The sequence below is a fragment of the Pygocentrus nattereri genome, chromosome 5 (assembly GCF_015220715.1).
Source record: "Pygocentrus nattereri isolate fPygNat1 chromosome 5, fPygNat1.pri, whole genome shotgun sequence".
In the NCBI taxonomy this organism is placed as follows: Eukaryota; Metazoa; Chordata; class Actinopteri; order Characiformes; family Serrasalmidae; genus Pygocentrus; species Pygocentrus nattereri.
Window position 1 is genome coordinate 48693420 of NC_051215.1, and position 13704 is coordinate 48707123.

Below are 13704 nucleotides of genomic sequence, written 5' to 3' on the forward strand. Positions count from 1 at the left end.
GGGTTTTATGCGAGTAAATGTTTCATCAGAGCTTGAGAACTGATGATAATTACCATGAAAATCTCTTTAGTCACTGCCTGAAAGTGACTATCTGTGTGACGTAGGCAATACGCACAATCAGACCATGAGTGGACGTAGATGAGGTTGTGTAGAAATTGGTGTATTTGGCTTGGTTGCACGATCACTTTCTAATGCTGGGTTGACGTTGACTGGACCCTCTGCACGAAGCACAGACTCACAAACTTGGGAACAAACATTCGGTTAGGAGACTCAGCCAGTGATGCTTTAGACATGCTGTCATTCATAACTTAGACCCAGTCTACAGACTGAGTAACTGAATGAATTCAGTGCTGGTTTATGCTGGTCTAGTGATGGTTCAGCTGGTCAGACTGGGTGACCAGAATACTACCTTTCATTGCTGCTGACCAGCATATCAGCATCCAAAACACAACATATGCTGTTCTAGGCTAGTACTTCAAGCAGGGAACCCAAATCTGAGGCTCAAACTGTCAAACGTGTCCATATTCCCTGAATAATATATATTTATGGCATTTGGCTGACGCTCTTGTCCAGAGCGACTTACAATTTGATCATTTTTACACAGGTAGGCCAATCTGGTGTTAGGAGTCTTGCCAAAGGACTCTTATTGGTATAGTGTAGGGTGTTCGCCCAGATGGGGATTGAACCCAAGTCTACAGCGTAGAAGGCAGAGGTGTTAACCACTACACTAACCAACCACACGTATCATATCAGTGCACTTTTGTGTTTCAACTGTCTTACACTTGACAATAAATGTATAAGTAATTTAATTAAAGTCTTATTTATTACCTGAACCTATGCACTGCTACTCAACATCTACCACAAACAATACACATTTGTTTTGATACATTTTGGGCTGAAATAATAAAAGAAAAAATAATGGTTTGATGATATTCACGTGATAAACAGACAGACGAAATCAGTATAAATGACACGTAATACTGCTGTGACGGGTGGAGGCGCTAAAACTCATTAATCAGGTGGGGGGGTTTACAGACCACCCACTTCGGCCCAGTCTCTCCTCTCCGCTGCTTTCTGGATTGATCTGTTTTTAAGACTCGGTAAGGAAATCCCTCTCAAAGGCCAGCCTGTATTATATGTTTTTAATGACCCTTTATAGGTAAATATTATATAGACAAAATGAAATTGGCTAAAAATATACGATCATACCAAACTTATTGACTCAGATCTGTACACTTATACACGCACTTGGGTCAATTTTCGACAGATGAAAAATAAGAAATGTCATCAATCCATTTATACTTTGAAGCTTTTCGATTGTATTTGAATCTCACTATAAATATACACTCACTGGCCACTTTATTAGGTACTCACATGTTCAGTTGCTTGTTAACACAAATAGCTAATCAGCCAATCACACGGCCGCAACTCACTGCATTTAGGCGTGTAGTGGTGGTCAAGACGACTTGCTGAAGTGCAGACCGAGCATCAGAACGGGGAAGAAAGGGGATTTAAGGGGCTTTGAACGTGGCGTGGTTGTTGGTGCCAGACGGGCTGGTCTGAGTATTTCAGAAACTGCTGATCTGCTGGGATTTTCACACTCAACCATCTCTAGGGTTTACAGAGAACGGTCAGAAAAAGAGGAAATATCCAGTGAGCGGTCAGTTGTGTGGACGAAAATGCCTTGTTGATGTGAGAGGTCAGAGGAGAATGGGCAGACTGGTTCCAGATGATAGAAAGGCAGCAGGAACTCAAATAACCAACCAGAATCTCTGAGGAACGTTTCCAACACCTTGTTGAAAGTCTGCCATGAAGAGTTAAGGCAGTTCTGAAGGAGAAAGGGGGTCCAGCCTTTTACTAGCTATTAAAGTGGCCATTGAGTGTGTATACCTCAGAGAACTGCTGACCTCTTACTCTTACTCTCTCGCTCTCTCTCGCTCGCTCTCTCTCTCGCTCTCAGGTCTTCTTGCAATAACTTACTTTGCTGTCCCAGCACCAGACTCTCCACTTTGGGAGGGAGGTCCTTCAGTGCCATGACTCCCAAACTCTGGAATTCTCTTCCTCAGTCCCTCCAGGACGGCTCCTCTTTTTCCTCTTTTAAATCTGACTTAAAGACTTTTCTCTTTAATGCACGTTTTTCCTCCTCCTCCACTGCGTAGGGTTTTTTTTTATTTTCCCCCATGCTATGTGAAGCGATCTTGGGCTTATGATAGGCACTATACAAATAACAGTAACATAATAATAATAATAATAATAATAATAATAATAATAATAATAATTATTATTATTATTATTATCCTTTTGTTGTTGTTGTTTGCGTTTAGTTTTGTTTTAATTTATTATTATTTTGTTGGATGTGTGAATCGTGAAAATGACCAGTCGCTGTTTTTCTTTACATTTGTTGAACTCCACGCTCCAACACAGCAGGTGGCGGTATGCACCTCTTGGCGAACTCCAATTCCCAGGAAACCTTGCGCTGGTGACGTCCGTCAACAGAGCGCTATGGCGGAGGGCGGAGGAGGCATGGAAAACGTGCCGGTTTATGAAAATGTCGACGTGAATACGAAACCCTTTCACATCGGCGCTTTCAGGGATCTGTGGCTAGAAGCGCTGAAGCCTGAGCAGTACAGCTTCAGCCGGCCGGAGGCCGCGGCGGAGGACGTGGAGCTTATGGAGGAGATGGGCGTCTCTGCCGAAACGCTGGAGGAGGTGAAGACGATCTGCAGGTGAACGGGAGAGTTTAACCCCGAGCCCAGCCCAACTTTCACGTTTATTTGCTCAGATAAATCACTACAGACAGTAAACAAGTAACATATATATATACATATACTTACACTCACCGGCCACTTTATTAGGTACAACAACCCTAGAGATGGTTGAGCGTGAAAATCCCAGCAGATCAGCAGTTTCTGAAATACTCAGACCAGCCCGTCTGGCACCAACAACCACACCACGTTCAAAGCCCCTTAAATCCCCTTTCTTCCCCGTTCTGATGCTCGGTCTGCACCTCAGCAAGTCGTCTTGACCACCTCTACACGCCTAAATGCAGTGAGTTGTGGCCGTGTGATTGGCTGATTAGCTAATTGTGTTAACAAGCAACTGAGAAGGTGAGTACCTAATAAAGTGGCCGTTGAGAGTGTGTGTATGTATGTGTGTGTGTATATATATATATATATATATATATATACACACACACACACACACACACACACACACACACACACACACACACGAGACATAGAGACAATATACATTAAAGTGGCTTGAGTGACTCTGTGTTATTGTTCTTTAAAGTGGCTTAGTGTTAAGGTGTTACTGTCCGCAGCAGAGATGATGTGATACAGTAATAATGCTGACTGAGTGACTGAGTGAAGTGGTAGTTTGGGACGGACCCCCAGCTTCACAGCTCATTCAGAAGCCTGACAGCCTGTGGGCATCAGAATCAGAATCCTTTATTGATCCCAGAGGGGAATTGCAGTTATTACAGTTGTAAACACTAATAATTTAGAGCAAAAGATAAAGGGAAATTTGCAATATTTACACGAGATTTAAGTTCTTATGAATACAGTAAAGTGACTGTGATAATAAATATTAAACATCTAGTATAAGGCAGTTCAAATGATTATCTCTTTTATTGCACACATAATTATTATTACTACACATATTAAGATTAAGTGGCCCTTATTAGTCCCACAACGGGGAAATTCCACCACCCATTTAACCCATCTGTGAAGTGAAGCACCACATACACACTAGTGAGCACACACACACTAGGGGGCAGTGAGCACACTTGCCCGGAGCGGTGGGCAGCCCAATCCACAGCGCCCGGGGAGCAGTTGGGGGTTAGGTGTCTTGCTCAAGGACACCTCATGACTTGCTCAGTCATGTGCTGTCGGCTCTGGGGATCGAACCGGCGACCTTCCGGTCACGAGGCTGGATCCCTGACCTCCAGCCCACGACATGAATATGATATGATATGAACAGCACAGTGTGGCACTGAGTATTGCCCAGATGACCCACACTGAAGGATCAGATTCCTCTTGTATGTTTTGCACATGACCTAACTTTGTTTTCAGGTGTCTTCTGTTATTATGTTTAGTTATAATGTTTAGCGATGGTACAAGTTAAGCCTTTTTTGACTCTTACTTACGTTTGGCACTAACATATTAGTTTTAGTCTGATATGAGGCCCAAACACTTGGTTCTTTAAGGGTTCTTTAGCAAAGTCAGTGCTTCTCAATATAACCCTTTCGTCCTTAAATGGTTCTTTGCATGGTTAAGTGGTTCTCAAGATATATTAGGACCTAGTTCTTAGGTAGTAAGAGTGCTTATGTTGTTACATTGTCAGGCTTATAATAGTAGAAGAACCTTTTTTTTAAAAAAAAAAAAAGGTTCTAGACCAAACCAAGTACAACATATTCTCTATCATAGAAGTTGTGGTTTTATATAGAACCATTAGCTGTACTAAAGGACATTTGAAGATCTTTGTTAAGTGTGTAGTTATGACGATTAGAATAAGACATGTTTGTCTGTTATTGTGTGTAGTTGTCAGTTTTAGTGCTAATATAACAAGTTTTTAACTTTGAGGTATCTTGTTTACGCCTTCTTCTGTTTTTCAGCACTGAATCCCTACGGAGCCACCCAGCAGATGAAGTTCCAGATCCAGATGTTGTGCCTCCAGACTCAAAGCTGGCAACTTTAAAGTACTTTCTAAGTCCAAGCTGCACAGAGGCCGAGTGTCCGCAGCATTACACTACACAACATGTGTAAAAGGCCGATTGGCCAAAGTTAATGACAGTTCATGAGATGCCACTCCACTATAAGCAATATGTATATGTGCTGCATTCTGCAGTGTTTAGCTACTAAATGTGGCCCCATTCTTTGTTTTTTTATTTTCTGGTAAAATAAAACCGTTCTACTTTATTTATTTACATTAGCTGTCTGCTTGCCCTGTAATCACTTGGCCGCATGAGCAATACGACGAGCTGCTAGAGTGTTTCTTCTTTCTGTTTCATCAGACTTCGGAAGAAGAAGCAAGATTATAAAAAGACTCTTGTACGGGAAAGCATTGGAAGACATGACATATATGCCAATGAGATGGTGAGTTGAATGATGTAACATTAGTTGGTGTGTCGTATGTGTAAATACATATACATGCAGTGTGCAAACAGTGCCTGGACCTTGAAAAAGCCTGGACATTTACATTTACGGCATTTGGCTGACGCTCTTATCCAGAGCGACTTACAATTTGATCATTTTACACAGGCAGGCCAAGGTGGTGTTAGGAGTCTTGCCCAAGGACCCTTATTGGTGTAGTGTAGGGTGTTTGCCCTGGTGGGGGATTGAACCCCAGTCTACAGTGTAGAAGGCAGAGGTGTTAACCACTACACTAACCAACCACCTTGACGCTGCACTCAGTGGCCACTTTATTAAACCCCCCCTACCTTGAATCTCCTCTCTTTGGCTACGTTATGAACTCACCTGCTATATTGACCCACTGTACGGGTGTTCACTTACTGACCGAAGCCCATCTATTGTTGCATTATCAGCCCTGCTGTACTGCATTCATCATTGCTCAGTTCCTGACCACAGTACTGCTGTCGACCAGACAGTGTTTGGGTGGTGGGTGGACCATTCTCAGCACAGCACTGACGTAGTTGTGTGTGTGGTGCTGGCACGAGTGCATCAGACAGAGAGGTGTTTCTGGAGTCCTCAGTGTCACTGCTAGGTTAAGAATGGACTTCCACGAAAAATGTCCAGGCAGGTCAGAAGCCGACCACTAATTAAGGGCTAGAGGATTATTAACACATGATGTGCACTATCTGATGGGCTACAGTGTCCAACTGTAACAGGTTCCTAATAAAGTGGACAGTGGGTGCCATGACATTGATGGATATACTTTCTGATGCCATAGGAGATGCTTGCTGTGGGCAGGAAGACTGACAACCCGAGGAACTCCGTGCCTGAAGGGGAAATCATTTTAACTTTCAACATTGTATATCCTGTCCTTTTTGAGCGGGTAAGTGGTTCCGAACACTGTAATGATAAAATAACACACATGCGAAGAAAGCTTGACCGGTTTGAGGCAACACCTTCAGGTTGCACACTATTTTGGAATCAGTGTCTTTAATAATACATGACCAACTTGGTTGAAGATGCATGTATGAAATGATTCTGTTACATAGGGCTGGCCAGAATAATTTGATTAGTAAAGTATTTATTAATTTTCTGGATGTCAGACTTTCCGGAGTTAGAGATTTATTTATTACTGTTTTTAAAGATGTTTCCACAAACCCCAGATAAATTCCAGAAAATTGCATTACTTAATGATGGACATGATATTAAACTGTAAAGGAAATCATGTCAGAAATGGGTAATCTTAAAAAGGGAAAAGAAGGGGAGGAGTTAGGAAAAAGGAAAACATTATAATCCAAATTGGTTCCTTCATTGGATTTGTCCTGGGGGCGGCACGGTGGGTAGCGCTGTCGCCTCACAACGAGGAGGGCCTGGGTTCGCGGGGGGGTGCTGGAGCCTATCCCAACGGTCATCGGGCGAAAGGCAGGATACACCCTGGACAGGTCGCCAGTCCATCGCAGGGCAGACAGACAGACACAGACAGTCACTCACACCCAGGGGCAATTCAGCGCGTCCAATTGGCCTGACTGCATGTCTTTGGACTGTGGGAGGAAACCGGAGAACCCGGAGGAAACCCACACAGACACGGGGAGAACATGCAAACTCCACACAGAGAGGACCTGGTCACCCGGCCGGGGAATCGAACCCAGGCCCTCCTCGCTGTGAGGCGACAGCGCTGCCCCCCGTGCCCCCCGTCCTGAACATCATTTATGTCAATCTATTCAAGGTTTTTTCACTTGCGTTGGAACTCGGATCACCAAGTAAGCACATTGCTAACCGTAGATTCTAAAAGATTCAGATCTTTAACTTACTTCTGTGTCATCGCAGCTGTCTGGGTAAGCAAAAACCCACTCAGGAGCTTTCATTAAAAAAATGAACTCACAATTAAAAGTAATGGTTAGTTATGAAATACAAGTACTATTTTTTAAAAGACGGTATTGAGGACGAGTGAAATTCAGAAACATCAACAGGGGATTCAGAGGATGTAAAATGCTGTTTGGGCCAGGCCTACTAATGTTAGTCCTGTGCATTGTGTGCAAATTATGAATCTAACTAAATAAATAAACAAATTTGTCTGAAATGGTGACCATTGCTAAAATGATGTTGAAATCTGAAAACTGTTTTTTTTTAATTGTAGAATGCCTCGTCTTTTTGAGGTGGTGGATCAAATATTAAGGCAAATAACTGCAATTATTGTAAATTTCTACAATGTATTGATCTGGATTGTAGTTGACTAGGACAGCAAATTTATGTCGATTATTATTTATCATTTAATATGTTATTATTCAACCTACTTAAAACATTTGTGTGCTTTTAAGATTTAAATCTACATGACAAAATGACTAATTTGACAAGTAATTCCAAACGCTGATCTGATTTAACGTTGTGTGTTTGTCTGTCTTCAGTTTAAATATGTAAGGGCCTATCAGACTCTGCATGTTCTGGGCTCTCAGAAGCTGACCGACCTGAGGGATGCTATCTGCTGTGTCAGTGACCTGCAGGTGTTTGGGGAATTCAGCAATACACCTGACACGGTGCCTCAGTTCATCAGCAAGGTTCAACTCTATCCCTTTATGTCACACTCAGTAACTCAAATTACATGTAACTAGGAGAAATATGAAAGAGTTAAGGGCTTTTGTGTTCCCGGTTTATTAGTCACTCCTACCTTGGGCCTGTATTTATTAGCCATTTTATCAGAAGCACATGTTGTATCCTCACACCGACGTGGGTGACCGCTGACCAGATATTATGCACCAACAAATCAGCTGTAACTGTCAACCTGCGAAGATCACCTGTGTCCCATGTGCCAAACCCAAGGCTCATGGGCCAGATCAGGCCAATGTCATCTGGCCCCAAAAGTATTTAAATTTTTCTATTAATATTAACCTGTTTCACAGTGTGCTGCACTACAGTCCCCAGCATGCACTGCAACATAATGTGCTCCAACTTTCTGACCTCAACAACAGACTATGGGATAGCGGTTACATCTCAATTCTACACATTTCTATGCAAATCCATCCACACCAGTCATATCACCAGAATGCATTTCAGCTGCAGTTCAGTCGATATAAACACTCAACATTAGCTCAGAGGTTGAGCACCAAGTGTTAATGAGCTTGCAGCAAGTAAGATGCCAGGTAACCAGTTCAAGCAATGGGTAGGTTTAAAATACACCTGGGGACATTAAAATCTGGGGGTAAAAACGTGTCCATGTAATATTTCAAGGTCTTCTATGAGTGTCTGTATTTTACTATTGAAGTGTTTACATATTTTGAATAAACACTTTACATTAATACAATACAATGTTACAATAAACATTTTACAGCACAACATGAATTAAAAATGAAATATTTTTTTCCCCTGGCCCACAGATATAATGAGATTTTTAATTTGGCCCTTTTAGTGGCCGAGTTTGACACCCCTGACCTTCTTCTGATGATCTGATGAACGAGTGCAGCTGAACTGGCAACTCAACACTGAAATATTTTTATTTCTCTGTATTTTGCAGGATCACTACAAATCTGCTTTCTTCTTCTTTGAGGGAACCTTTTTCAACGACATGCGGTTTCCAGAATGTCGGGACATCAGCAAGTAAGCCCACCAATTCCTGCTCGGTCAGCATTAAAGGTTAAAGTGGAGAAGGCAGCGTGAGACTCAAACAACATACAAACGTTCAGTGGGAAAAACAGCAATAGGCCTTATGAGTTTCATCAGAACTAGGCCTTCAGCTCTGCCCACAGCGTAAGTGTGAGAAAATGGTAAACCCACCTATTTAGGATTACCTAGACGGTGGGCTAACAGCCGCTCCCTCAGGGTGGGGGGTGAGTTGTGAAGAGCAGAGATTTTGGCAGGTTTCTTGTAACCTTGTCCTCCTCTTTCTTTCTCCACTAAATTCAGAATCTCTTAGCTATGTTTTGATTTGCGGTCGGACTCGAGTCTTTTAAATTTAAGGCTTTCTTGGTTGGTTTATCAGAATCCGAATCCTTTATTGATCCCAGAGGGAAATTGCGGTTGTTACAGTTGCAGCCATTTATGTAAAAGAATAAACAGTTTAATCATTTAAAACCAAGATAAAGAGAAATTTGCTGTATATAGACGAGATTTAAGTACTTATGAATATAGTAAAGTGGCGGTGACTGTGATAGTAAATATGAAACATCTAGTATAAAGCAGTTCAAAAGATTTAAATGATTTAAATTATTGTCCCTCTGAGTTTTTGCACACACAATTATTATTATTATTATATCACATATGAACAGTCTGGTATTGAGTTTTACACCGAACCACACTTGTGACTCACACACTGAGGGAGCAGCTATAGAGTTTGATGGACACCGGTAAGAATGACCTGGCTATGTAGCAGTAAACCTCCAGCAGGTAAATAAAGGCATGAAGAGGGTCAGCTGTGGTCTCGCAGGAAAATGCTTCAGACTTAATGTCTCAAAGTTAATGATTTACTCAGAAGTCAAAGGCATAAAGGGAGAGTCTTGTGAATAATGTGAGAAATCGATTTGAATATGCAGGATCCTGTTTAGGTCACGCTGTCTGTCTTTTCCCACAAATGCCAAGTACCACATCACAAGGCAAGCGTGACAAGTGTGTGTTTGTAGTTAGATGGAGGTTTGTAGTCATACTGTAATTTTTGAAGTATTTTGATTACTTGATAAACAGGGGTCGCTAGATAACCCGTAGATAATGCCATTTAAATGAACACAACATGAAAAGCGACCATGCAGGATAGGGGGAGAGGATTTAATGGATTCCCCCCCCCTCTCTAAAGGACCACCCGTGACTGGACAAAGAATAAAGACTTCCCAGATTTTAAAACGGCAAAAATGGAGGACACGCTTTTCTACGACCTCAGAGTGAAGGTGGGCTATCCGTACCTGTATTGTCACCAGGGCGACTGCGAGCATGTGGTCATTCTCACTGATGTCAGGTAAACCTTTTGTCGTACACAATTTTTAGTGAATGTAGTTTGGCATCATTGCTAAGCAACTGAATGAGGAGAGGAATGTTTGGTCACTTCGTTGTATATTTTAGTCATTTCATGAACTTTAAAAAGAAATGTGTCATATAATAATGAATATATCATAACATGGTTTAATGCAAAAACCTTTATAAGTATGTTTTGGTCACCAAATTACCACCATGGGTATTGGCACCAAGCTGAAAGCACCCCTCTTCCCACACTACTGGCTCCTGCAACACAGACATGCATACTACAGCTAAAGAATAGTCATTTAGGATTCAGCCTCATCCTTGGTGCTATTTAGGGAGCACAGAGCCATTTGAGATTCAGCCTGGATTTGATATTAGTAAAGCAGATCTGACTGAAACCCGGACATTTGGAGAACGGAAGACGCTCAAGTGACATTCTTTAGTCTTCTCTAACGCAGTTTCACTGTGAATCACATCGTAAGTACGTGTGATATTAATGATGGAGTTGTCCAGCATGTTTGGTGACCAGCCTAGATCTATTTAAAAAAAATAAGTGGTCAGCCCTTCAGTTTAAACACAAATGCTGCCTTACATATCCCAAAAATCCTGTGTGTCCACACTGATAAGGTTAGAGAAAAGATCACGGAAAACACCAGCACTCGATGTGTGAAATTCATTTAACCTCCTGAATATCTTAAAATCAGATCTCCCTGAAAATAAACCTATCCTGGTGTTATGTTGCCCATTAAGGGGAAAAATAAGGCTGAAATACTGAAATAATGTGTTTAAATCTGAAAACTTGTCTAATTTCGCAAGAGTTTGGTGGGAAAAGTGAATTATTTCTCAGATTGTAGATGAAGTGGAGACATGTAAGATAGGGTTGCCGTAGGGGTACATAACCAAGTAGGGCTCCCGAGTGACCCTGTCATCAGGAGATCATGAGTTCGATCCCTGGTGATGCTGCAGTCGTCTGTGGCTGGGAGTCCAAGAGAGCACAATTGGCCTCGCTCTCTCTGGGTGGGCAGGACAATTAAAATAAGTAAATAAATATATGTGTGTGTGTGTGTATGTGTGTGTGTGTGTGTGTGTGTGTATGTATATATATAAACTAAGTTTTTATTGATGTTCTTTAAGGCTGGCCCACAGGGATGATTGCCTGGATGGGACACTGTACCCGCTCATGACTCACAAACACAGGGTTGTGACTCGGAAGTGCTGTGTGTGCCATCTATATATCAGCAGGTTAGCATCGTGGTTCCTCTTATAATAGTTTCCAATACATTTCACTATTTAACTAATGCTGTTGAGCAGCAGTTCAGCAAAAATCAAAGACTGCTATGGTCTCTGGAAGGAGATTTCCCAGGTTAAAGGCTAGAAAGCCCCCTATCGATTATGTATCCTGAAGAACATTTTGATAAAGTACAGCTCCTTTGAGTGGATTTGGGTTTGGGCTGTTTTGAAATTTAAATAACTGTAACTGTCATTACTGATGGGCTGCCAAACACCTTACTGTAGCCATATGTAGTGCCTGTCTTCACACCATCATTAAAATGAAGAGAATGTGTTGCTCTAATGACCGAAATGACATCATGAGAAGAGGAGGACAGCGAGCGAAAAGCTAAAGTCATCAAAGTATTTGTTGCCTGTAGATCAGTGGGTATCAGTGGGTAGCAGTCAGTACTGATTGACATGACAGCATTTCCCAGTGATATGTATTACGTATCTGTGTGCATGCTGGGTATTGTAGTGGGAAAACGTTGAATTTGCGTTTGAATAACGTTAAATGCTAATTTGAGTCTGGAATGCCTCTTTACATTTCAGACATCCTTGATTTTGGCAGATGTACTACATTTGGAGTAAGGGGGAAGCTGAATTTGTTTGTTTGTTTGTTTGTTTTTTTTTGCTTGTGGCAGGTGGATAACAACAAATGACACTCTTGCGCCGATGGACCCCTGTCTGTTCTGCGATCAGTGCTTCAGACAGCTCCACTACGACGACGACGGGAACAAACTGGGAGATTTCCAAGCATATATTTATGTTGATGCAGGAGCGCTCAACTGATCCCAATGTAAAGGGGCAAATCGAAATCTGCGGCTGTGCATTATAGATTTTCCTTATTTTTGTTAATTTTTGTGTAAGTTTAATGTTTTGATGATGTTTTCTAAAGTGGAATTAAAGAAATCATTTAATTACATACTTGTCCTGCTCAGTTCTTACAAACATGCTTACCAGTAAAGGTTTAAACTACGCCTAATTCACTATGTAGTGCACTGCATGACGGCCAGGTTTTCTAGGAATGTCTAAAAACAGCGGAGAACATCCAGGCCATTCTTACATTCCCATAATGCTCTGGAAAAGGTAGTGTGTAAATTATGTACGACAGAGGATACAGGATACCCATATGCACTGTGATGGATTTGTTTCACAGTGATGAGCAAATCTGGCCAACATGTATCGATTTATTTGCTTAGACATGAAATATATTCCTTATAATGTTCTATGAAGTGCTCCAATGAAGGGAATAGTATTGAGGGATTATTTCTCTTCCCTACAGTAGTGTAGTGCTGCAATGTAGGGAAAAGTGATAAGGGCACTATAACAATCTCAAATGTCTTAATTCTTTTGTTCCACACAAGAGCCACACAATGTAAAGGGCAACAGTGTTTTTTGAATTATGTCTGAAAAATATCAAACTGAAAAATGGCGATATGATGTTTTGTTCGACAGCAGCAAAATATATCAATTACAGTTTAATATGCAGCCGACAGAAAAACATACACACTAAAATAAACACAGTAAAAACTGGCTTTGAACTCAGGATCACAGATGAGCTCCTTTACTATGTTGATCTGTAGGCGTCTGTTCATAAACATAAACCAGCCCAAACTCATTTACTATAAAATGAACTGGTGTTTGTAGAAATTCAGAAAAAAGCCGCGTCAGTCTCGACTGCATATGTGGACATATTTCTATATTGTGCTCTATTTACACAAAGTTAGGTTAGTTCATCATTTATGTTGAACAGACTCTCCCAAAGTTTTACGCTGCTGCGCTGACGTTGAACCGCGTGCTGCACTGGGTCGGTATGACCAACAGGTCAAAACCAGCTCTAAACAAAGTGACCGCTGGGCCCTGATTGGTGCTCTGGCTTTGCGCTTCTTTCGTTTTGACATGTTACGTTTTTATACACAGAAACCAATGTAAATGTAGTGGAGTGAAAGGAAAAAGTCCAGAATGGAGAAACTTCAGTACAGATACACCAAAAAAAAAAACATCTTAAGTACATAATGTTGGGGGAGTTATTCAAAAAATAACCCAGGGCATAATTTCTAATTACTACTCTTAACCTGTGATGAGTTTACTCACAAGTTCCTGGAAAAGTAATAATAATCATTAACTCTGTTAAGCTCTACAATCCAAAAACATATCGCTGCTGTTGGAATAAAAGCTCATATCTCCATTTTTGTCGTTCTTCAGTTTTTGACATAATTTGAAAATGCCTGTTGCCCTTTACATTGTATGTAAATTTAGGGAAAACCTAAAAATAAATTGTATTATTACTAGAATGGCTTGTCACTATCCCTGCCTTCAGACAAGATATAGGTAGTTGCTATCAAAGTTCTGGTCC

At 41.3% G+C, this 13704-nt stretch overlaps 1 protein-coding gene across 1 annotated transcript; it reads left to right on the forward strand.

Annotated features, from left to right (window-relative positions):
* Positions 1 to 2430: 2430 nt before the first annotated feature.
* Positions 2431 to 12268, forward strand: snapc3 (small nuclear RNA activating complex, polypeptide 3). The gene is made up of 9 exons (XM_037538306.1): positions 2431 to 2726; positions 4619 to 4702; positions 5018 to 5099; positions 5914 to 6018; positions 7541 to 7690; positions 8644 to 8726; positions 9916 to 10074; positions 11211 to 11318; positions 11990 to 12268. The coding sequence occupies exons 1-9, from the start codon at positions 2503 to 2505 to the stop codon at positions 12135 to 12137; spliced, it is 1143 nt and encodes a 380-aa protein (XP_037394203.1). The 5' UTR covers positions 2431 to 2502; the 3' UTR covers positions 12138 to 12268.
* Positions 12269 to 13704: the final 1436 nt, after the last annotated feature.